This window comes from Gossypium hirsutum, chromosome D12, assembly GCF_007990345.1.
Source record: "Gossypium hirsutum isolate 1008001.06 chromosome D12, Gossypium_hirsutum_v2.1, whole genome shotgun sequence".
In the NCBI taxonomy this organism is placed as follows: Eukaryota; Viridiplantae; Streptophyta; class Magnoliopsida; order Malvales; family Malvaceae; genus Gossypium; species Gossypium hirsutum.
Window position 1 is genome coordinate 60,576,607 of NC_053448.1, and position 26,121 is coordinate 60,602,727.

At 30.2% G+C, this 26,121-nt stretch overlaps 3 protein-coding genes across 15 annotated transcripts; all 3 read right to left on the reverse strand.

Moving 5' to 3' along the window:
• Positions 1–745: 745 nt before the first annotated feature.
• Positions 746–4,490, reverse strand: LOC107947233 (protein ABIL2). 2 transcript variants are annotated; one of them, XM_016881809.2, is made up of 10 exons: positions 4,038–4,490; positions 3,512–3,642; positions 2,972–3,054; positions 2,739–2,889; positions 2,402–2,501; positions 2,224–2,316; positions 2,063–2,129; positions 1,520–1,614; positions 1,313–1,431; positions 746–1,222 (listed from the first exon to the last, which is right to left on the reverse strand). In XM_016881809.2, exons 2-10 carry the CDS (start codon positions 3,605–3,607, stop codon positions 1,064–1,066), a joined length of 963 nt encoding a protein of 320 aa, XP_016737298.1. In that variant the 5' UTR covers positions 3,608–3,642; positions 4,038–4,490; the 3' UTR covers positions 746–1,063. The 2 variants fall into 2 exon arrangements, with proteins under 2 accessions (XP_016737298.1, XP_016737299.1); XM_016881810.2 differs by lacking the exon at positions 4,038–4,490 and adding an exon at positions 3,953–4,029.
• Positions 4,491–14,642: 10,152 nt separating this feature from the next.
• LOC107947234 (uncharacterized protein At4g00950) lies at positions 14,643–16,591 on the reverse strand. The gene is made up of 2 exons (XM_016881811.2): positions 15,847–16,591; positions 14,643–14,968 (listed from the first exon to the last, which is right to left on the reverse strand). The coding sequence occupies exons 1-2, from the start codon at positions 16,429–16,431 to the stop codon at positions 14,891–14,893; spliced, it is 663 nt and encodes a 220-aa protein (XP_016737300.1). The 5' UTR covers positions 16,432–16,591; the 3' UTR covers positions 14,643–14,890.
• A 4,980-nt stretch (positions 16,592–21,571) lies between these two features.
• Positions 21,572–25,927, reverse strand: LOC107947235 (interaptin). Of its 12 annotated transcripts, XM_041107576.1 has the most exons (6): positions 25,695–25,927; positions 24,753–24,861; positions 24,532–24,629; positions 23,097–24,339; positions 22,114–22,982; positions 21,572–22,028 (listed from the first exon to the last, which is right to left on the reverse strand). In XM_041107576.1, exons 4-6 carry the CDS (start codon positions 24,334–24,336, stop codon positions 21,687–21,689), a joined length of 2,451 nt encoding a protein of 816 aa, XP_040963510.1. In that variant the 5' UTR covers positions 24,337–24,339; positions 24,532–24,629; positions 24,753–24,861; positions 25,695–25,927; the 3' UTR covers positions 21,572–21,686. The 12 variants fall into 12 exon arrangements, with proteins under 12 accessions (XP_040963510.1, XP_040963514.1, XP_016737306.1 ...); XM_041107580.1 differs by lacking the exon at positions 25,695–25,927 and having other exon boundaries at positions 23,097–24,320; positions 24,753–25,034; XM_016881817.2 differs by lacking the exon at positions 25,695–25,927 and having other exon boundaries at positions 22,114–22,985; positions 23,097–24,320; positions 24,753–25,034.
• Positions 25,928–26,121: the final 194 nt, after the last annotated feature.

Consider the following 26,121-nt stretch of genomic DNA (forward strand, 5'->3'; position numbering starts at 1 on the left):
CTTTTGTTCTTAAATTGCTATTTGCGTTCGCAGTTCTTCTTTTCTTCTCTTATCTTCAAATAGTGATTTCTTTTACAAAAAAAAGGTTATGTATAAATATCATTACAATCACAAAGCCAATATGGGGGGATGCAAAATGAAGGAAAGATGGGATCATAATATTATGCCAAAAAAATATACCTTATACCCCTGGAATATCCTTATAATATATGCTTGGAACGCTTTATTATTTTATTTATTTTATAAAAGTTCTCGGTCTGCGTTGAGGGTCAAACTAAAAATTGTGCCAAAAGATGTGGGCCTATGTAGTTCTCTCACCACTCGTAGCAGCCCAAAACCAATGTATTCTGTTTTTGGTTAAAATTTGCTTCAGTTCCCTGTACTTTTTGCACATTTGAAATTTAGTCTCTTTATTTTTTATTTTAAGAAATTCAGATTTGTTGATACACTTAAATTCAGGTTTATTTATTTTCTTTTTCAACTTATTACACTAATAATTTGAACTTTAATTATAAAATTTAAAAAGTAAAAAATCATCCTTTGTTTTTCTTTCCTTTGCTTCTTTGCAAACTTCACGGCTTAACTAACATTTGTTGATTGATATATCATTTTACTTTATTATAATCTTTTTATATATAAAAAAAAAAAAAGTGTTTCACTTACGGCCCTTGGGGAACATCGGATAAAATTAGAACAATACACATAAACTACGATAGAAACTGTAAATTTATAACGCACGATGAAATAATTGTAAAAAAGTTACATCATCCCTTTCATACAAACTTCAAATAGATGCTCCACCAATGTCAACAAACAACATACATCATTGCATTTTGCAGGAAAACTGTGAAATAAAAAAAATTATACATAGCTCGTAGGCTGAAATATGATAGTAACATCGATACATTGTGGAATACATTTATAGGAAAAAAAAACCCAAAAATAAAAATGAAAAATAGAAAAACGTAAATGAAAACTGAAAGAAAAAAGAAAAACCTCTTATCATTTGGCCATTTTTTTGGCGACCTATCATCCATATGTGGTTTGTTTGTTCGTTTGTTTCTCAGTATTCATCTAAATAAGTATATAACATCTCATCTTTCTTCGATTTCCGACGACTAAGCAATGCTTTCAGCAGTCTTTTACTTTTGCTCGGAACTTGTTCGATGTCTTTCTCTGTTTGAAGTCTCATCGAAGCTGATTTCCGGGGCTCCGAGGGATACTGCCAATGATAAAACAACAGCAAATTATATCAGCATCATTAACATCATATGAATCATTTCCGGCATTAACAAAACTATTTTATGCTCACCCGCCGCCTTGCACCAGCTGAATTTGGAGTAGTCGGGCGGCTCTTATTTGGGGTCGTAGGCCTGCTCATTGATCCCGTACGTAAAAGTGGGAATCGATGCGGTGATACCGTTCGCTTCTCTGATTATGTATATAAACATCATTAGTGATTATAAACATGCATAGGATTGCAGTTCAAAAATATAATTTAATAAAACATGCATCTGACCTAGTTCTTTTTTCGGGACTGTGGAAGTAAAAGAAAAGGTTGAAGATCGTTGCGGAGGCCATGGAGAAGGTGGCAGAGATCGCCCTTTTCTGAAACTGTCATTACAAGGATAAATATCAGTGTCTTCTAATTACACAATTAATTACACAATTAAGTACATATGGTTTATTTATGGTTAAAATATGCCTATAGTCCCTATACTTTTCAAAAGCTAGGAATTTTGTCCTATTACTTTTCAAATTTCAAAATTCACGTCCAAATGTTAATACTGTTGAAGTTTTTTTTGGTTAACTTCAAGTTATTACATCATCTTTTTTAAATTACATAGCTACTAAGTAAGTTTTTTTTTTCAAAATACCACAAAAATAAATTTAAACAAAAAAAAATGCAGTGTTAATAGCTGGACTTGAATTTGAAATCTGAAAATTAGAGGACTAAACTCCTAGAAATACAAGTTCAGGAACTAAATTCCTAATTTTCGAAAAGTACAAGGACTATAGGCACATTTTAACCTTTATTTGTTAACGCAAATTTAAGCCTTACCTGGCCGATGATGTCGGAGTTTCCCGGACTGAAGATGTTGGTGTTTCTCGAATCGTAGCTTGAACGGCTTAGAGGAGTCATTACAAGTACGATCAAGTTAGATTATGATCTTCTCCAACATATTAAAAAAATCGATAAACAAGGATCGATAGAGCAAGTACCATTCTTGAACTGATGCCAGTCATCTTCGTCGTCTAGGCTACATCCTACGTATTTCGACTTTGTAAGGTTTGCACCATGCATGGTCTCCCCGACTGAAAATTAATCAAAGACGTTGAAAACATTACCGCATATCATTGTCTCCGTAATTGCTAAAAGGAACAGAGAAGGGTACATTACCTGGCAAGATGTATCGTTTATTGTACTTTGGCGTATTAATCACCGATGACTGTTGTGAAATCCCTTCATGATCAATATACTCGTGGCATGTTCGTAGTCTCTACAATACGGTACGTAAAATTTCAGTACTTCATGAACCATCGCTTGATGAAGCAAAGCAAAGGTTGGTGTTTTTTACTCAATTTTGGGATCATACATGCATGATACCCCATGCTTCAGGGATAATTTCCCTCTACAAGCAAACTTTCAACAGCAACCAACAAGAAAGGGTCGTAAAATAGACTTGTAGTTATCGTAGTTATCTCACTATTCAATGAAAATAATCCGAGCTGCTAACCTGTTCAATACAAGAGACTCGGAGCTCAGTTCCTGAAACCTCTTCGACTTTTTCATCTAAAAGATCGTTAACCTTGTATGTCACAGAACCCAAATGGTCTATAGTATTCACAAGTGCTTTGATGGTATAATCTTTCAATGTTTCTACCACTCTGCATATACATGAGGATCTTATACTTTTTAGACAACAATGGCAACAATTTAAGGTATAAAAGAGGAATTAAAGCAACTCACATCTGTTTTTGGTCATCATTGGTGTAGGAAAGTTCAAAATACTCAGCTGCTGTGTAGAGCTGTGATCTCAGATTTTTCAAATCCTGAAACAAAGAAAGTGTCATGAAAACCACGGCATACAAAGCTAACAGTAATCGGACTCGCGCATGAATGTTGGAAACCAGTATATATTCCCACCAGTATGTTCATTTTTTTTCTAATGTTTTCCATAAATTTCGAGGCCCTTGTCTGAAAGTGTCAGACACGAGTACTTTCACACTTGACTGACACAGATAGGGACTTAGCAACCTTGAGAAACAAGAAACATCCACCACTTGAAATATTAAAGACAAAAAAGAAATCACCCAAATTAGGCAATGTTTCAGCAATTTTACAGTAAAGGAGTAAAATTTCAAACATGATTATATGTAATCATGAGATAATTAAAGCTTGAAAGAATTGTAATCAGCTTATAGCACAAAGCTAGTGAACCTTTAAGATGCTAAACTTTGGCTAAGGGCTAAACACATAAACAAAAATACAAGCACTGTAACTAGGTACCTTAAGACTATCAGAGAACAACAAGCTCTGCTGCATAGAAATCTCATCATAATTCGATGGTTGTCGAGACATGGGAATCGCAGCAGCTGCAGCCATTAAACCGAGATCGGACCGACCGAGTACGCCTTAACCTGCATCATTTGAAATAATCAGAACATTAAAATCTCTTGAGCATTTTAAGCTCAAGACACTTATTCCAACCAAACATTACTAAGTTGGGGAAATTAAAAGACAAAAATAACAAAACCAGACAGAACTTCAGGTACTAAAACAAGAAAACCCCATTTTTGTCTGAATCTTCAACAATACTAGAACACTATATTAAACATTTTAAGAACCCCCCAAAAAACTTGAAATTTTCCATAACCTTTAGCTTAATTAACTAAGCCAAATAGACAAATGGGTCTAGATCAAAACTCAGATGATTAAAACAAGCAATACCCTTGTTTTTTTGGTACAAAAACTTGAAGCTAAACCGGAAAAAGAAAAAGAGTGGGTTTTATGAGTAGAAATTGCAGAGACTAACCTCGTCTACAAACAAGCTTGTTCTTTTGCTTTCCCACTTGTAGTACAACTGAACTTAAAAGAAGCAAATAGCTTTAGACCCACTTCGCTTTTAACCTTAAAAATCACCAGAAATTAAAAAAACCAAAGGCATAATGGGGACACAAACAGGGACTAAATGATTGAAGGAGACTAATAATATATGTAAAATAAAAAATAAAATTTACTAAACATTAGAAAACGACAACGTCAACAGGCGTCTACAGGCTTAAAAAGAGAGAGAATGAACGGGGTTTGTTCTTTTTTCTTTTTTTGCTTTTTGGTCCTTGTTTGAACTTTGAGGGACTATAGAGGGAAACAAACAGGCAGGAAACAGAGTTAGCACGCCTTTATATATAGTTAATTTTTATAGAGTAAAACCTGGGAAATTTTAAAGTGTTCAAACCCCATTTTAGTGGGGACAAGACTTGCTTTTTTGCAGCAGTAATCAAGTTCTTATCTGGTCTTAAGTATTTTCTGAACCATCACTACAATGACCGAACATGGTTTCATTACTTGTTTAAGAAAGGTCAAATTCTGCTATTGATCCCTGTACTGTGTATAAATTATAGATTTAATCTCTGTACTTTACTTTGGTCAAGTTTAGTCATTGCAATTTTCAAATATGTCAATTTTAGTCATTAGACTTCTCAAATTTTGAAATCTGAGTCTTGACCCAACAGTAGCAGTTAAATCTATTAGGTTAAATTTTACTATTAATTTTGTACTATGCCTAAAGTTATAGATTTAGTCTCCATATTCTCCAATTAGATCATTATTAGTCCCTACAATTTTCAAATTTCAAAAATTCAATTTTGACGCAAAAAAAAAACAATATTTAAATCCATAACTGACTTTTGTGTAATACGCGGAAATAGCAAGTTATCAAGTCATTTTATATGTGTTACCACATTAGAATTTAGAAATAACAGAACTTAATAAATTTAACAATTATTGTTTAGTTATGTCTGAAATTTTAAAATTCATAAAATATAGGGACTAAATTCATAACTTACATATAGTACAAGTAGTAATGTCAAATTTTAACCTTTAATAAAAAAATCTTTAAACCAGCCTTTTATATTTGGTTATGCTTGGACTTTTTTGAGTGTTATGACAGCTTCAAGCAGTAGGAAACACATGCATTTATTTGCAACAGGTCCCTGCCTGATATATATATATATAAAAATTATTATTTACTGACCTAAAATTCCATTGTTGACGTCCTTTGGTTGTGGAGATTATTTTAAATAATCAAATTTGTATGCTAATATTTGATTTGAAAGGGCGCTTCCAAGGACTTAAAAACAAAGTTTGCAGCTTTCAAAGGAGCTGGTAAACCACGTTGACTTGCTCCAATCATATCAGGGATTGCACTCCTAGTCTAGCTAGTCCTACATGTATGATGATTTTGGTTTGGGTTATTTTAGTTTTTGGTACTGAATTTAGTAATTATATTCATTTTGGTCCATGTATGTTTTTAAGCCACTTTGATATTTGAATTTGATAACTAAATCCAATTTGAATCTTGAACTTGGATTTTGTCAATGTGTGATGATGCGGTACAACTGAAAAATAAAAAAGGTTAAAACATAACATAAGTCTTTGTACTCTTTGAAAGTTTAGAATTTAGTCATTGTACTTTTATTTCAAGGAATTTAGTTCCTATGCTTTTCAAATTTCAAAATTATATTGTTAAATTCAGATTCATTATAATGCTATTTTTTTTTAATTACATGACTACTAAATGAGTAATTTTTTCATTTCAAAATTTCAAATCAACAGTTTTTTTTTTAAAGTGTTAGCTGTTGAATCTAAATTTTGAAATCTAAAAATAGAGAGACAAAATTCCTAAATAAAAGTATAGGAACTCAATTCTAAAATTTGTAAAGAGTACAGGAACTTATAGCATGTTTTAACCAAATATATATATGGTTTTTTAAAATTTCAAGCGATAATTTTTATGAAATCCAAAATCAAGTACCAATATGAACCTAGTTAGCAAGTTAAAGTACCAAATTAAACTTAATTAAAAAAATTGGGGGCCAAATTTTACATTTGCCCTTTTGAGTTTTACCCCGCCCCCTTAATTTCCTTTGTTTAGTTGTTGAAATTGAAACAGAATGTGTTTGGTTTGGGCCATTAATTGGGGGACCCCATCTCACCTTCTTCTTTTCATTTTTTCCAAAGATATCAGTCTTTTTCTCCCCTTGTTGCGCAGGAACTGATGGTTTAATTTCCATTGCCCTGATCTAAACATATTATCACCTACCAATATTTATCTCATTTTAAAGGTCTATTTCTCTGCCCTTAGACCTTCAAAAAAAATTATGCACTGGCCTCTATACTTTTATTTATCTAATTTAAAAATTAAAGTCTAATTGACTTTTTTTTATTAAATATGAATATAGGTTATCAATTAAACTTAAAATTTTAAATCAAAGCTTTTAGGTTAATAAATCATATTTCAAATTTAATTTTTTTAGACCAGTACAATGTTGAATCAAATCAGTACAAAGCACAATCGATAAAAAAATTAGTCAAAACTCACACATGGTGAGACAAAAACCCATAAATCGCAATTGTGCATAATAGAACTCGAATCTAAGTATAAAAAAGACCTAAGGCCCCTGCTTTTATATATATATATATAAATCAAATTTACCCTTAAATTATAATAATCAGTATGTTTTAATAACAAAATATTTTTTTATCACTCTCATCAAAAGAAAAGTCATAAGTAACTTGTTGTTCTAAAAATAAAATTAATTTACTAAAAAACTACATTATTTTATGAATATAATAAAATATTATAAAATTAAACTATTGCCTAATGCGTGATAAAATATATTTTCAAATAATCTTATATTACATCAACCAAAACTTTATATTTTAACCGTATCAACCAAACCAGATAATATAACATAGCATTCCAATAACCCTTAAAAAACAAATCTCAGAATGGGTATTCATACTGCACCTCTCAATGAATCATGAAAATGGATTCCATCTCAGCCTATTCTAAATTCCAACGAACAATCATTTGGTTCCCCATATGAATAATGGAAGCTGCAGTCTAAAACCAAAGAGAGAGAGAGAAAAAAAGAAATTACAACTTCAAACTTATTGTGATGTTTAAATGGTGGATTCAAAAATAAATTAAAATTTGGAACTTTATGATTTGCAAAAGATAGTGATGTTTATTTTTTAAATAGAAATTAGTGACATTCATGGTTTGGTCGTGCATTTCAGCAACAGCTAAACCAAGCTTATCATGACGATGCCATTTTTTATATTAATTTTGGGTATCTTATATTATAATTTTATTGTCATTATTTTATTAATATTACGAACTTGAAAAGTAAGTTAAAAATCATCTATTCGAAATATTTTTTTTATAATTATGTGTATTTTCATGTAAAAGTTTAAATTTATCCGTAACCCTTCCTAATTTATAAATAGTAATAATATGTTTCAACACACTTGAACTCGTATCCTCCTGTATTGACAATAATGTTTATATCAATTGATCGTGGTATTATGATACTGTTATAGGCAGTTTAACAAAGTTTATTCTAAAACTTTTTGGTTTTGCAATATTAACAAATTGTCTTTTTATTTTATTGGATTATTTGTAAAGATAAAGATATTTTTTTGAACATTAATTTCATTATACGTTCTTATCATATCGACTATTTTTTATGTAATATTTAGAACAACTCATAATCTCTCTCCAACATTTAAATAAGAAGATAATGTATTTCAACATACTCAAATTTACGTGTGTGATTTTGACTGTGTGGTAGGTATGTATCTTTTATTAAAGGAATATTTCCTTCTTATAATGTGGAAATAGACTTGGTATTTTATAGTGGCCATAAGAATACATAATACTTTTAAAGTGTATTTATCGAGTCGTGCATTAGTGAACCCATCGGTGGCGTGATTGGTGGGAAAGGGAAATTGTATGTGTCCCCCCTCCCACTATGGCTGGAAAATGATTGTTTATTTATTTATTTCTTTTAATTTTCCCGCTTCTCAATTTCTTTATCTTATCTTCTTTCCAGAAAAGTCATTTTCCAGCCCCTAAGCCTAGCTTCAGTTTTATATATTTATCTATTTTCACTAGTTTAAAATTTAAATAATTTTATATTTTTCTGTAATTTTTTATATTATTAATATTTTAATAATTCAACTGTTATATTTCATGCTCAATTAATGTAGACCGTCTATATCAAGTTTGACATAAATTTAAAACTTCTGACTATTTAAAAATATTTCAAACGTTAAGTATATATTAATATAGACAATATTTTAGATTAATATGATATTATATTAACTAAAAATTTTGCATGCATGATTAATACTAATATATTAATAAGTTCAACGGTTAAATTATTGAAATATTTATTATATAAAAAATTATTAAAATTATATAAAACAACTTAAATTTTGGACCATATATTATATTATTCATCGTGTATTTATATTCGAAGAACAAGTCTAGTTCATCATTGTACAATATTTAGTGGGCTGAACCGAATTGTTAGTCCCAAATCTCTTATGGACTTCCTTCAGCGGCCCGGTGAATTTTCACATTTAAGCTTTACACTATGATAGAAAAAAAAATTATATATTAATTTCAACTGATTTAAGCCTTGTTATTTTTCTCTCTTCTCAATATTGCAATGAATAATCACTTAAAAAAACAAAAAAGTTATAAGTTGCGGTTGCAAAAGAATATTTTGTCCACGTTTAATTGAATCGAGTGAATTATTTAAATTGGTCTAGTTGGTAAGTTTTATTTTAGCATATTAACTCATACATGATAGCAGGAGAATATCAGTATGGGATGTTAGAGGTGATTGTTCGTTTGAATTGAGTGGTTGATGAGATTTATTTTATAATCTTAACTTAATTTGAAAGTTTTACAAAATAAGTTGAGTCGAGACAAGTAAATTTGTTCAAGTTAAATTTAAAATATTAAATAAGTTAAAATTAAAATCTTGCCGACATGACTAATTTTCAAGTCAGAGCAAATGAATTTGGTATTTGTACATATTTGAAAACTCTTTCAAGCAAATACAAGAGAAAATTAAGTTAATTTAGTATGGTAAACTTGATTTCATGATTTACTCATTTTAAGGACTCAAATTAATCTTTTTAAAAATAATTATATATTATTTTTTATAAAATTCATTTTGAATTTTTTTGAATTATTTCGAGTTGTTTATAAATTTTTAATAAAAATTTGGATTTTGAATTTTTATTTTATTTTTTGAAGGTTGTTTTAATTTTTTTGAGTTAAATCACTATTTGGGTCCTGAACTTGACAACTATCCTACGTTGAGAGTTGTGCTTTTTTTTTGTCCAAGTTAAATCTTGAACTTGGCAATTGTTCACACATTATGACTTGAACTTGACAATTTTTCTCAGGTTGAAGCCTGAACTTTTTTTTTATTGACATTAGGTCTTGAATTTGGCAATTGCTCCGACACTGGGGCTCAAACTTAGCAATTGTTCCCAAATTGGAGTCTAAACTTTAGGGTTTTTTAGGACTAACTTAGACAACAAAAAAATTCAAGTCCTAATGTTGGAACGTTTGCCAAGTTCAGGGCCTAACTTGGACTCAAAAAAAGTTCAAGCCCTAATATGAGAACAATTGTCAAGTTCAAGACCTAATTTAAACAAAAAAAAAAGTTCAAGTCCTAATGTGAGAAAAGTTACCAAATTTAAGCCAAAATATGATTTAATCCATTCTTTTTAGATGAATCAATTTTTTTTTATTTTCAAAATTGATAGGAATGCAATGGATATTTATACTAATTTGTTTTTCGATCTATTTAAAATTTTCATATTGTAAAAATTATACTCCATTTAAACTTGAAAATCTATTTAAATAAATTTAGAAAACTGACTCGGAATTATGGATTGAGATGATATTTGTTTTATCTTTCTTATCTTCTTTGGACCCAATGTGTCTTGAGTTATTACAAGTGGCCTTAAGGCCTTACTTACAATTGGCCCATTTATCTGAAATTAAAAAATAAAAATAAAAAAAGGCAATAGAATTGGTAAAAGATTTTAATCTTTTTCGTTAAGATTAAAGTAATTCACGTGTGAATCCTTAAAAAAATGGAGCATAATGCAGATAAAATAAGATGGACAAGCAAAATCATTGGTATAATGCACAACCAATGAATGCTTCATTATATGTAATAATTCTTAATCAAGGAAGAGAATGAGGAGAATTCACCATACAGTCGAAAAATATTTTGATTATTATATAGGATTGGATTGTATCTATTACTAATTATTTAATATTATTTTGATATCCTTTTTCATGTTATTAACACATCATTTAAGTAATTTTTTTAACCTGAATCTTGGGTCATAGGTTCAGAGTCTAATATTCAATATTTCAAGGTCCCGGCCCAGGTTGAAAAAAAGTATCAAAATGATGTACTAATGACATGGAAAAAGATGTTGAAATGATATTAAATAATTGATAACGATTCTCTTACATGTGTAGTAATTAAATCACACCAAAATCCACGTGGTGACTTCATATCAGGACTAAATCTTTTAATGATACATATATTGTCCTTAAACTGATTGGAGAAAAAAAACTTATTATCGATTGAGTCTTAACTCGGTTTGCATTGACATCATTAACAGAGTAAGAGGATGTAGGTTTAAGCATGTTGAAACGAGTTTATTCTCCTACTTAAGGGTTGAAATGAGTTATGGGTAGTTCTAAATATTGTGTCAATTTAGAAACTTTCAAAAATTTCATTATTATATTTATTTATTGTTCTAATTACATCCCAATATACCATAAATTATTTCTATTTTATCTCTCACTTTCATGATAAATATAATAATTTATTTCAATTATTATAACCATTTATATTATCTGAATTCAAGCTACTTCTTTTGCACATAACATTTTAAACCAAAATCTAAAATTTATAAAGTCTATGTTTGGAATATCAAATCAATAAAGTTAAATAAAAAAATATACCATCTTTTCAAATTCCCATATCCTTACGACCTTATCATGGATGATAATGAATATCCTACGCATCTTTATTTTTTCCTAAAGTTAGGAGAAAAGGCAGCTGAATTTGACTGCTTTTTACGTTGAACAAAACCCCAATATTGCAAAGTTCTTAAGATGCTTCAATTTATGTTATCTTCATAAAATTCCGGCTATATAATACTATTATTATACTTTATACAATATATACTGCTATTTCTTTTGAACATTCAGGTTTCCATTCAATTCTTTTAACTTTGCAGTGCTTTTAAAAAGAATGGATAAAAGCCGATTGAGTTTTAGCGTTGTTATCAGTATAAGAGGATGTGGATTTATGTGTATTGAAATGCATTATCCTCTTATTTAAGGGTTGAGGATGGATTATGGGTAGTTTTATACATTATATAAAAAACAAAAATTAAAAATTGTTGATGCGACTTTGCAGATCAGATTTTTGAGGAAGAAATATTGGCTAATGAAAAGTAGCAAAAGTTGATTTGGAGGGGTGAAATTGAAAATAAGGTTTAATATATCATTTGGTATTTGAGTTTGACATTTTTTTAATGTGTTACTTGTGTTATTTTTTATTCAATCTGTCACTTATGTTTGACAAAAATTATATATTTTGATACTAAAATGTAACAATATTAACTTTTTAGCGTTTAATTTGATTTTAGGGTTAATCAGGTGAAAGTTAATTATTAATATTATTAGGCTTGATTTTTTTCATTATTTGTTAATAGAATAAAATTAGTCTCAATTGTGAATTTGTTTAAATTTACATTTAATTTGTCAAATACGATTAATTAACGTGATTTAATTCGAGTTTTAGAGTTTATTTAATAACTAATTATGAATTTTCATCAAACTGACTCTAAAATCTGAATTAAACACTACAAAATTAATATTATTACCTTCAAGTACTAAAATATGTATAACTTTTGTTAAATCCAAGGACCACATTGAAAAAAAAATAAAAGTACCATATTAAAATTATGTGCATTAAGAAGCTTAAAATTAACAATAGGGTGAAATAAACTATTGTATCAGTTAAATTTAATATGGAAAAACGAGACTAATAATTTATGTATATATATAATTCCATTGGAGCAGTGTGAATTTTATTATCATATAATTTATCATTATATAATTTTATATATGATTGATAACATAATCAATCAAGTGTTGTCATTATTGGTTTGTTCCTTCTTTTTTTCACATTAATCTAATTATAAATTTTTATCATATTTGTTTTTTCAATACAATGCATAGAATTATCCATAATCCCTCCTCAACCTTTAAATAGGAAGATAATGTGTTTTAGCGTATTCAAACCCATGTTCTCCAGCACAAATAATAATACTGATATCCATTAAATTAAAACTTAATCGGCTTCATTTATTTTTTTAACATTAATATCAAATGATTTTTTGCATATTGCGACGTTCAAGGGTTTCCATTATTGCATGAAGAAATAGACAATATATATAAGTATAAGAAGACTGCTCCAATGTAATAAATATGCATGGGATAATTAAGAAAATAAAGAGATTAGTCAAAATTCAAGGGGATAAAGAGACAATGGTTGGTTCGTTGTGCATGCTCCAATATACGCACATGGCATGAAGTATTGGTAGCCATTATATGTATAGGTATATATGTTTTTGCGTGTATACTTCATGAAATTATTCATGTCTTTGTACTTTATCATAGAGCTTGCTTTTAACTAATAAAAGATAGTGATGAAGGTGGAAGAGAAGGAGAGGAGTTGAACTGCTTCTACTTCCGGATTTGACTGAGATGTCCACCAAAGCTAAAGGCTGCCTTTGAGTGTCAAAGTCGATTACTAAGAAATTTTATTTTTGTGTCATTATTCTACTCACCATAGCTACCTTTCCCTCTATGTATACGTCGAGTCCCAACCATTGTTGAAAAATTGTTTTCCTTGAAAGTGTTCTGTAAGAGTGACGATAATAAAAATGCGAGTTTTTAACTTTAAGGGTGTGCTTGTTTGGATAAAAAAGTGGAGGGATGAGAGGAGGAAGTGAAGACGTACAAAGAAAATAAATTTCGAGTGCCATTGGTTAGAAAGAAAAGTGAGAAGAAAGAAAATATGAGAGAAAATCATTTTCCATCCTAACGCATAAAATTCAATCCTTCCAAATTGAAATGATGAGAGGTGAGGAATGTGAGTGAAGTGTATGTTAGTTCAAAATTATGTAATTTTCAAATGTTTTATTTTCTTTCATTTCATTTTTCATCTCTACAAAGCAATTAATGGAAAGAAAATTTATGTTTTCATCCTTCTAATTTTTTTTTCTTCTATTTTTCCATCTTTACTTCCAAACATACCTATAAAAAGAAAATTTATGTTTTTCATTCTTCTAATTTTCTACCCTTCAATTTTGTATCATTCCAATTTTTTTTATTCTGCCAAACAAAACTTAAATGAATTGATTTTGATTCAAATCCATATAAATGTATAATTATTTTATTTTATTTTATTTTATTTCTCATGTTTTTATTATATAAAAAATTAACCAAACATGTTTTCATTATTAAAAATAAAATTTTATTGCTATTTGACAAATGTATTCTTCAATTTTAAAAAAATAGTAAAAAATGAAATAAAATATTTTCAAAAATCAAACGAAGTAATTCTTGGACTTTGGGAATAGTCAAGGTGCTAAGTTCAAAGTCTCATATTAATTACGAGTTTAGATTATTCTTTTATATAGATTATTTTCTAAAATTATTTCTCAATTAAGTTAATTTCTGATTAAGTCGTGACATCCACTAAATCAGATTACTAGCCTAAATCATCAATGCTCTCAAACGAAGGCAGGGGCAGGGGCTTGACCTTGCTTAGCCTTAATGGATAAATTTGTTTTTTAGCTCCTCTCAAATATTAAAATATTTAATTTATTTATTTTCAACTTTGATTAAATGAAAAGAAATGTATTTTTAATCCCTTTAAAAAATTAATATAATTTAATTTAGAAATAATGTTAAATTTAACTTTTTGATATTTACATTTTTTTGTTAATTTGTTCATTATTCTTTTATGAGTTAAATTTGGCTTTCAACTTTTTAAAAAGGACTAAAATCGCTTTTTTAAACTAAAATACGAACTAAAATACGCATGATAGTCCACGTGTACTTTATATTGACATGATATTTATCTTATATACCACGCCAACCAAAAACTTAAAATTTTTAAAAATAAAAAAAATTAGCTTGAAATATATGTCATTTGCTATGCGGATTGTCATATTAATGATTCAACTTTTTGAAAAGTTGAGGTCAAATATGACTTTTTCTTAAAGGTTGAAGGTCAAATTTAGTTAAAAAAAGAATTAAATTGACAAAAAAATAAATATTAATGGCTAACTTTGAAAATTATGCCTTTAATTTTAAATTTTTTAACACATTTTTATCTTTACCCTTAAAATTTTTATAATTTTTATGTTGATACCTAAACAAAATTCTCAACTAGTACCGGCTCTCAAAATTTCATATATATATATACGCACACCAAAACCTTAAATATTTGTCGTAACAAATTGTTTCCATTAATGCTTTATATCAAATGGTTTAATGAACCTCACACTGTACTGTGTGAAGAAGGCTTAGGGTTCTAAACTATTCATTATTACATGAAATTTGGCCAAACAGAAAATATTGTAAAATACCCTGAAATATAATATAATATAATATAACGTATATGTTGTTTTTTTTTTCCCTATACAAGAGTTAGACTGATCTAATCTCACAAGATCAAACGGTGGGTAATGAGTTCAGGAGCCCTTCTTCTTCATTTTCCCTTCTCCACGTCTCCATGGGACCACTTGCTTAAAGCTTTCATAAATGCTTGCCTGCAGTTATTACATAACAGTGTCTTGCACAATTAGAGAACGTGTAATAATAAACATCATGTATGTAGTATGGAAGATAAGAAGTCAATATATAATAAAAAGTATACCTATTAGCATAATTTTCTACTTGCATATTTTCAAAACTCATGTGGGAATATTGTTTTTAATAGTTTTTTTTTTTTGCTAGACAGATTTTAGCCACTAATTTTTTAGAGGTAATCGATGAAGGATTTTATTACGGGTTTGATAATAATATTAAAAATTTTAAATTTAACTCATGCATCCAAATTGATATATCAGTCGATTCTCGATTCAACTACTAATCTGGTTCAATAATATTAAAATTTTAATTTTTAAACAATTTTTATTACTAATTATTACCCCAAATCTTTAAATTGAAAATAATTTTATCGAGAAAAGTTTTAACCCTAATATAAGAGTAATAACTAATCTTGTCGGAAGGACATTCCTTTGAATTACCTTGGGGTTGAAAATGGCTTCTTAAATAATTAATTTGGTAGGTAATGGCAATAAGTAGTACTATTGTGAATAGCATGATCAAATTATCAGTTTCAACAGTAACAGGTAATTATCTAAATGCATTATATGATAAGTTTATCTATGGATTTCTTAGGTTTTTTTTAGACAATATTTAATGTATTTAAATATTCACAATCATTGCAATTTCAATTTCTCACTTTTTAAACGTGAATATAAAATATGAAATGATCTAAAATTATATAAAAAATCGATTTGGTTTAGTTATATTTTATGTTTAATTTAATGTCAATTTTTTAAATATTAAAATATTGCATAAAACGTAATTTTATTTCAAGGATCATCAATCAGTGAATGAAGTACTGGTTTCGGGTACTTACCAATACGTGTGACCTAGCTTGAGTAAGGCTCAACAGGCGCCCTTTCCGCCTAACTCTCGTGATCTTCACCTGCGTACCGCCGCCACTTCCGCCACCATCTCGGCCGTCAACCACCGGAGGATCTGAAGACCCAAAACTACTTCCCTGAACAACTCGTCCAGCTTTTCTAAAACTCCCCCACCGACTCGACCCGAACAGAACTTTCTCCTTACTCAACCTCTTGTTATCAGGGCTCCTAAAAGACCCGCCTTTCCGAAACGACAAGGTACGAGACACAACCCGACCCGAATCAGGCCCGTCCAAGACAGTCGTTGGAGACGGCATGTTAGCAACCTTAGCCTCGGCTAACAACCTCGGAGGCAGTTCCAAGCATCTTGCAGTATGTGGCTTTGGTTGACTTTCAGCGGCGGGACAAGACCTAGGCTTGCCTGGCGCTTCCTCCCACTGGAATGGAATCGAAGCTGAGGTATGGATCGGCGGCGTCGCGATACCTGGCGGCTCTTCCGCCGCCTTACTTGGAAACAAATATAGTGAAAGCTTTGGTGTATGGGTTGTTTCACTTTCGAACTCTACCACTGACCCCATTTTTTTCTCTAAAAACTGATCAAATCAAAAAACGTTTTCAAACACAGTAAAATAATAACAAGTTCTTTAGATTTATAAAATGGGTTTCAAAGTTTATAGAGAGAAAAAAAAAAAGAGTGGGTAAAGTAGGTGCCGATGAATGTGAGCTAACGCTCCTGGCGCTTCATATACACGAGAAAATGCCAAGGTTTTATTTTTACCGGTTTGGATGTTGTGAAAATAGGTTTAATTCTGCCCTTAGCCTCTGTAGTTTTTGGACATTTGAAATTTAGTCCCTACTTTTTCTTCCTCGAATTTAGTAACATGTTTGATTTAAAAATTAATATTCAATTTAATGACAGGATGTGTCACTAAGTTTTGGGGCACCTCGTTAAATTTTCGAAAAAAATTAGAGAGTCTAACAAAAATTATTTGACTTATTGAAATATTAAAAACAAATTGTGGGTTTTAATTATTATTTTTTAATTTGAGAGGATTAAAGAGGATTTTTAATTTTCTTGGATGATCTAATTAAAAATTCTAAAAATTTTGAAAGACTTAATTAAAATATTCAAAATATTGAAGAGCACAATGAAAATTTTCCATAATGTTCTGGCTTCAATGAGGCTGATAATAATGATAATCTATTTTCATTAAATTTTAATAATTCTATCAATCTTTAGTTTTTAAATAACACCTTTAAATATTAAATAGATGTTATTAATTCAACTTTGATTAAATAAAAGAAAAGGAAAAAAATTGAAATTAGAAAAGATTGATTAAATTTCAAAATTTTGAAAAGTAAAGAAATCAAAAGTATAATTTAACCAAGAAAATATAACGAAAATCCCTTTGGTTCCACAAATAGAAAAATCATGGGGGGCTTTGATTGATGGAAAGGGTAAAATCATTAGTCATTGATTAGTTTAAGGAATTGAGATCGATATCTTTGGAAAAGTCACCTTAGCTTAAGCTAGTTGTTAAAGTAAGTTTAAGGCATAAGGTCAAGTTATAATACACGTCATTCAAATCACAAAACGGTCCAAAAACTCCCCCTTTATTGCTTTATATAAATATAATAAATATAAGTAATAATGTCATTAAAAGAATAAATATAAATTAATAAAATAAATTAAAAGCAAAATGTTTGGGGGGGGTCAAAAGGTGTGTAAAAACTATAAAGAGCCGGATATTTTGAATATTCCGAATTATTTTCATTCCTAAAGAAGAAGACAAAAAAGATTTAAAAAATAATAATTTAAGGCATGTAGTTGATACGATGGCGACTTTACTGCGTCAGAGAATAAATTTTCACGACTCATCTTTACCTAACCACGACAGTATTTTGTTCATAAAAAAAACACTATTATGCGAAGATGTGTCAGGTCGTGTCTCGATATAATTTTAAGTTTGGATTCGGTTTGGGTTTAATTGGGATAGAAGTGTTGAAATTTGTGTTTGGTTTGATCTGTTTGAATTAATTTTTTATATAAAAATAAATTTTAAAAAATATAATAGATTAAATATACTAAAAATATTAAAATAAATATTTTTCTATAAATTAATAAAATTATTTATACTTGAATAACACTAAGATAGATGCAACTTAATAAGTAAATATCTCTAAAATAGTAACAAAATTAACAATAAAACAATAGTTATATAATATCCAAAATAACTACAACAAAATAGTATCAATATAATAGTGAAACAAAACAACAGCAAAACAGGGAAAACAATAGGAAAAAGCAATAGTTTTTTTGTAAATTCGGGTCGGGCTGTGGCTGGGCCAAAAAAAACTTACATGAGACCCGACTCGTTTAGAAAACGAGTTTCATTTTTTAGCTAAGTCCATTTTCTAAGCCTCTATTTTTGCTCAAACCCTCTCACTTTTCAGATGGGCTGGGATACCCGATCGGAATGTAAATTATTTTTCATTTAAAAAAAAGTGATTATTAAATTACTAACGTGATCTTTACCCTACATGAAAGCAATTTTTTTGGGGGGTGGGGGGTTTATTGTGAGTCAGCAGACTTTAGGGCCTTCTTTTAGAATTTTGCAAATTGGTAGTTCAAGGTGGCTTGGCAAATTTAGACTTTTGATAATCATGTACTTAATGGATACAATATCTTAAGAAATAATTAAAAATTTGATATGAAAAATGACATTACATGAAAAACAAATATGAATATTGGTAGAAATATTCGAATGTCTAATGACATAAATAAAATAATGGTTAAGCTCGTTGTAAGCATCTAAAAAATCAAGGTATGATATATCTTTTTTCACATTAGTACTTGATCTTGATAACCTTTAGCGGTTTTGACTCATGTAATAATATCGTCATCTAAAAAATATTAAATTTATATAACAAAAAAAAAATGGTTGATGATGTGATATGATCTTAGAGTGTCACGTTATCGTATGAATTAAAATTTGAAAAAGTTGTCAAATGCTCGAACTAATATGGATAAAAAATACTTTAGGGACCCAAGTTAGGAAATGTTGCCAAGTTCAGGTGCCAAAAACTTGAACGTTTAAAAACTATTAGGTCTTATTATTTTTCAAGTCCCTAAACTTTTCAAATATTTAAAATCTAGTAATTTTATTTTTCAATCCTAGTAATTTAATTCCTTTACTCTTTTAATTTAATAATTGAAATCCAATGGATAATATTGTAAAAGAGATCCATTAAATTCCTGAAATTATTTAAAATACAAACACTAAATTTCAGAAGTGCGATGAGTGAAGGGACTGAGAGAACAAATAGACCAAATTTCTATTAACACCAATACGTACGTGGTACTGGTATTTATCTTGAAATGCGAATGAGACGCATGCAAAAGCGTTTTTCCAACGATGACATTGATCTCACCATGAGAGGCTCAAACAGCTACAGTTATGATCTTTTTGGTATATCACATCTTATAGTATCTGCCTTTTAGTCCATGCCAATCATGCATGGGTTTATAATTTTTGGGGTCCAATATTTATATATATTTCTTTTTCGCCCATACCTTTCTACAGATGACCATATTTATTCTTATTCTCTTATAAATATATCCCTCTCATATCAACATTGAATTAGGTTGGCATGTTGGTCCCCCCTACATTAACCTCTAGCGGTGCTATCACCCATCAAATCTAATTTGATTTTTAGGGAGTTTACAAGTATAAATATAAATATAAATATTAATATATGTATTAAGAATCAGAACAATTCAAATTAATCTCATACATGACATGACAACGATACATAGGGGATTGACGACCCACACAAGGCAACAATTGCAGAATGTGCCATTAAATTTTGAGAGGGCTTATCTAAAATTTTCAAAAAAAATTAGGAGTCTAATTTAAAATTCCAAAAATTTTAGGGTCACTTTTCAAAATATTTGGAAGGTTTAATTAAATTTTTTGAAAGTTGTAAGAGGATTAATGAGAATATTTGAAAATTTTGGAAGGAATAGTTTAAAATTTTTAATTAAAAATCTTAAATAATAAGATAGGCATAATTAAAATTTTCCAAAATTTTGCCAATCACATACCGTCCATGCGTGGCAATCATGCATATTAAAATTTAAATTTGAATACTCGAAGACTCAAAATATGAAAATTTGTCAATAATGTTGAGATTTTATTAACAAATTTAATTTAAATTCAAATACTTGAATAATTAATTAAATTAAACTCAACTTAATTTGATTTTATCGATTAAATTTTAACTCGATTAATTTTAAAGGAAACCATCGGTGATGGAACATAATTAACAAGTAACGACTTTTTAAGTGGGAATTAGTTAAAGCCTTGTGGTTGAAGCATTGGGAGATTTAGTGAAATTAATGTGAGCTTGATGGAATAACTAAAAATGAGATTTTATTTGATTTTATGTTAAAAGTCTGGATTGGAACTCAAAACTTGTGATATTGGCAATAATCAAATATGGCAAAGATTTATTTTATTTTATGAAGATGGTCCAAATGTTAACTATCTAATCGTACCAGTTAATTGAATTTTAGTTCAATTGGTATAGACATTGTTACCAATGTAAGAAGACGTGAGTTTGAGTATGCTGAAACACATTATTCGCATTTTTATGGGTTAGGGAGGAGCCATGGATAGTTGCAAGCATTGTGTCAAAAAAAACAAATATGACCAAAACTTATAATTAGATTGTTTATATATATATATATATGGAATCACACTATAATTTTTTTTATTCCCTTTTCCAGTTATAAATTTATTTTGGGATTCAAATTTTAATGTCACTGAATGATATTTCAATACTTATTAGATTAAGATATATATATTTTTCAACCGTTTCAATAAAATTAATCATTATAAGCAAATTTTGGAAGAGAATTTATGTATATAGGAGGTTTAAAAACATAAATTTGATAATAAAAACATGTATTAGATTTTATTATTCAATACAAATCTATAAATCTATAAAATTTTGTAATATTATGGTCAAAATCTTAAACTTTCTAACAACAAAGTAAATTTTATTAAGTATCCTTAAATCGTTTTAAAACGTTTAACAAAGTAATTTTAATTTTAAATATTTTATTTAATTAAAAATGACACATGTCATAATTTGATAAATTCGGAGGTTTTTAGAAAAAAAAAACCTAAATAGAAAAAATTGCATAATTTGAATACCTATTTTTCATATAAGCACTTTTAAATTATTAAAAATGATTTATTTAATATAATAACCTTAAAATTTTTAAGTTTCCTTTTATATGCATGTGTTGAGGGCTGAGCCCATATTTGTTGTTTTATGATTGTCCAACAGTTGAGTGGGCTTTTTGCATATTTCTTTGTGAAGAGCTTTTAGCTTTACAAAGATTTTGTTAACTTAATAATTAAATTTATAAAGTAAAATTATATATTTTAATCATTAAATTAATAATGTTTTTCTTCTTTAAAATTTTCCATCATTCTATCAAACCAAGCCTAAAACTTTAACTCCAACACAAGCAAAGAAAATGGACACAAGAGATTCATTTATCTGATTTCTTCAGAAAAACAACTACATATATTATACAGCGTTTTCTTTTGGTAAAATCATAAACTTCTAGAATTGAACTATTAAACTAATGCCATTTTGAAGGATACTAACATATTTTTTATCATTTGGGAGGTCGAGAAAATTAAGTAAAATTCAAAATTATTCATGTTGCAGTAAATTGTATTGACTAACTTGTATATGTTGGAATACAGAGTTCAAGGAAGAACTTGGTATTATAGCTCCTACATGATATGATATGATATTACCTTCTAAAACGTATCATTCCGTCACAAGCCAATGTCCCTTCAAGATCTCCGATGATTCGAGCTATACGAACCTCGAGACCTCTTTGAACTTCCTGAAACAAAGATCTTACATTATCGGAGAACCGTTTCATGTCAATGGTATGTACCTTATCTAGCTCCACCCCGAGGAACCCAGAGACTATTTTGGGTTGAATTTCCATTAACTTTTGGCCTGTTGCAACCATGTATCTCTGCAGTTGGAATGTCTCCTCAAGGTAATGTTCTAGTTTTCTAGTATCTCCTTTGCTTTTTTTAGTAGTACTACAATCTCCTTGGTTCATGTCTATGTCATTGTCGTGCTGAAAATTGAAATCGATAAAAATGATAAGAAAACAGGAATTACCATTGTATTGGATATAAGCAGAAAAGTATAAGCTTGCTTACCATCCGTTTACAGAGATCGTCGGTCTTCCCTTGAAGGCACTGATAGCGGCTGACTTGTTTGTTTAGTAAAGATAGAGACAGTAGAAAGCCTTTCATCCCGTTGTCGCTGCTTCCTTCCGTGTCCTCTCCAGTTTCTTGCTTTCCGGTTAACCTCTCGAGCAAGAGAAGTTGTTGCTTCAGCCTTTTGATCTTGTAGGAAACTCCAAGAGCTTGAAGATCCATCCTCCATAGGGTACTTTTGGTTTTACTCAATGACTGCCTAGGTAATTCAACTGAACCTGCTAGTGCCGAACTATTCGTTTCTTTCTCGACTGGATCTGGTTTGGGATTTTCTTTCTGTTCTTCGAATTCCTTTTCGGGTACTTGGACTATCAATCTGATGTTTTTGGTCTCCTTGTTTGATGGGATTTCTTGAGACTCATCAAGCAATGTTGTGTTTGTTTCTTGCTCCTTGTCCGTTGATTTTTTCTTTATAATCTTCACATTGGGCCAAACTGTATCATGTGTTAATAATGCTGGATCATGCAGAGTTAAGTTTATTAGGTTGTTCTTGTGACAACTCAAAGGCTGTTCCTTCAAGGAATCCAATTCTTCTTCTTTTTCCAGTAGCAAGGCTTCTAATTTCATATTGTCCTGTCTGAGCTGTGACATGTCCTGGTTCAATCCTTCGGCATGGGACTGCAGCCGCTTCGATTCTAGTTCCATGCTCAGTAGCCGCCAACGAAAAGCCTCTAACTTCTCATCTTTCAGTCTCATTTGTTCTGCAAAGGCATCCAGTTCCAAATGATGCCTCTTCTCAATGACAGCTGCATACTTTTCCGCTTCGGTTTGAACCCAATGTTCCAACCTTTTGACATCAGTTGTCATCACTGCTTCAATGCAAGAACAGAAAAACAAAAAAGGGGAATAAAAACACAGAACAAACAAAGAAAATTATTTTAAGTTCATGACAAGGTAAGCATTTGACTGGATCTTGTTCTTACCCCAATCCTCACTCATTTCTGGGGAGTTACAATCTGTAAGAGGAGAACAGATCGCTGGGTCTGTTTTTAACTCTGAAAGGTCATATTCGAAACCAGCATCAGTCGGCAGTGATCTGGTTTTGGCAGAGTTAGAAACCTCTTTGGCACCAAAGGAAGCATCTAATTTTGCACTGGCTTGGTTAGCAAACATGGCCTTCAATGAATGTCTCTCATGTTTAGACTCAGATACTGCCCTCCACCTTTCTGTTTCTAGTTCAGCTTGTTTCTTCTTTGTCTTTGATACTTTAACCTCCTTCAAAAGCAATTGCTTCTCTGCGGTATCCAACTTAGTTTTCCTCAGCATTGCAGACAAGACCTTATCTTTCTGTTCCAAGTCCTTCCGCATTTTCGCGATTTCCATGGACAAATTTTGAGCCAACAAAACTGACTCCTCTTTTTGCTCTAGGACTGCATCAAGCTCCAGCTTTGTAGCTTCAACTTCTCTAAAGGCTCGGCCCATCTCTGCTTCAAGTCGCCTTTGGTTTGAAACGATCTCGATAAAGGCAGTTTTGTGCTTCCAAAGCTCATTAGAATGCTCTTGAGCTTCCCATTTTGCAGCTTCCTTCAACTCTTCCGCAATACTTTCAAATTCCATTACCTTTTCTTCTAATTCCTTCCCCTTTTGCTCCATTTCTTCAATTACCTTATCCTTAGACTCCACCACCATCTCCATTTCATTCAACTTTTTGTTCAAGTCATCGATGTCTTGGTCTTTCTTTTTCTCAAGGACTCTTAATCCATTTAAAAGAGCTCCGATTTGCTGCCTAAGTGACTTTCTTTCCATTAACCATCCTTGCTCTTGAGATGCAAAGATGCTCACAACCTTCTCATTTGCCTTTGCATCTTCATGTCTCCTTTTCTTTAACTCCTTGATCTCTATCTTAGCAATCTCGAGCTTTCGGAGAAGCTCGCACTGTGCTTCATTGGCTTCTTCTCTCTGGATTCTCCATATAAGCAATCCCAAGAGTTGAGCACTTCCATGAAGCATTTTATCTCGGGATTCAGACCATTTCTCGTCTTCCTTTTCGGGTCCTGCAAGGAGTCTGAGAGCAAAAAAGGCACAAGAAACACCAAAATACATTGGGTACAAGCTATCCCTTTTGTCTTCGGAGAAAATTGGATATGAACTAGAGATTCCCTTCTCATCCATAGCTGAGGAACTTGTTTCTTTCTTTACCTCTGGAACTGAAATTCCAGGCATTCACTGTTTTGATTCAGACCCATAAAAGAAAACATATGATATATTCATGGCAATATAGTCACTCAAAAAGGACAAATAATTGAGCACAAAAAGGCATAACAATAATGGAGCAACAATAATATCCTAAACAGTAAGCAGCACAAGGACACCTTATAAAAACAGGACAATCCATGACAAGAATAATGTAAAACTTACAAGAACAAAAGGTGGAAAGATGTCTTCAATTCAAAACTAGACAAAATGCTAGAAAGTAGAGCCCCCAATGCTGGTTTTCCATGGAAATCATGTAAGGGCTAGCCAAAGAAAAAAATCCAAAGTCGCAATTTATCCTTTTTATAAAATGATCAGGGAATACCAAAAGCATGAGCTTTTACATGTGAAAAACTCTGCGAAATCTGTTAAACAAAAGGGCAAACCTTTTACAGAATGGAAGGGCTTGTTCCCTGGTTTTCAGTGACCTGATAACCCCACATGCTATCCCATCAACTTTTTTTCAATAATTCTTCTGATGGTTTGTCACCAATACTAACAAGGAAAAAAGTTTGAAGACTTTAAATAAATTTTTCCTTGAACAATGCTGGAAATATTTTATTGTTTCCAAAGTGTCTTTCAGTTTTAAATGCATGAACTTATTAGTTGAAAATTAAAACTGTAATAATAATCTGGAAAATGAAAAAATTGAAAATTTATTATGAAAGTACTTTTCAGTTAACTTATAAATGTGTAATTTAATTCCATTTATAATGATTTAGGACCATATGGAAATTTATTTTGTAGACTTTTAGAGTACAACTCTTACCAAACCTACAAATCAAGCCAATACCCAAAGATTATATTGAAAATATCAACCACATAAGTATTAAGCTTGGACCACATTATTCACAACTACTGTTATTGGAATTGGACTAGATAGATAAGTTGGAATGAGAATCATTGGTTCGAACAAAAAAATTGAATTAATTTATAAGCAAATTATTCAAAACCGGATAAAAAATCAGCAGTTAAACCGGTTTATAATTTTTTAAAATTTAATTATTATTGAATCGACGAATAAACCAACTAAACCGAAAAATGACCGGATTGAACCCAAGTTTAGTTTTTAAAACATTAACTATAACCGTTAAGCAAAAAAAAAAAAACTTCACCAATGCATTTATCATTTATCGGATAATCAAAACTCATGAAAAGTTAAAGTAAAAAAAACAAAACCAATTCTACGTGGTTCAATTGCATCCCTAAAAACCTAACAAATATCCCAATTCCCAACAATTAATACTCAAATCGAACCCTAATGCTTGACAATGTTAATGAAGACTCAATTTACTTAACCAGGATGGCAATTTGATAGAATTTATTACCTGCGAAAGCTCCTTGGTTGACCAAAAATGGTGGCGAAGAGCATTATCTGTAAACAAAGAGAGGAAATCTTCAATGGGTCCAGAACTATTAGGGTGTTTCGATTTGCTTCTTTGGTTGAGGAAATGATATGCAAATCAATGGTATTAAGTCAGTTTTGTTTTGTTTACAAATGGAAAAGAGAAGAGCACTCACAGTTCCATGATTGTAATTTATATATGTATATTCCGAGATCTGCTCTTGGAATTTGGATTAACCCAGCACTTGATTATACTCAAAGCAATCAATAAAAAATAAATTATTTTTAAAAAATGTGAAGAATATGAGCTAAGGGTGACCCTACTGTGGATGTTGCATTGAATAATAATTAAAAGGCTTCCATTTCCATCAAAAGATTCTTCCTCTTGCATTTCTTATATGTATTCTTTT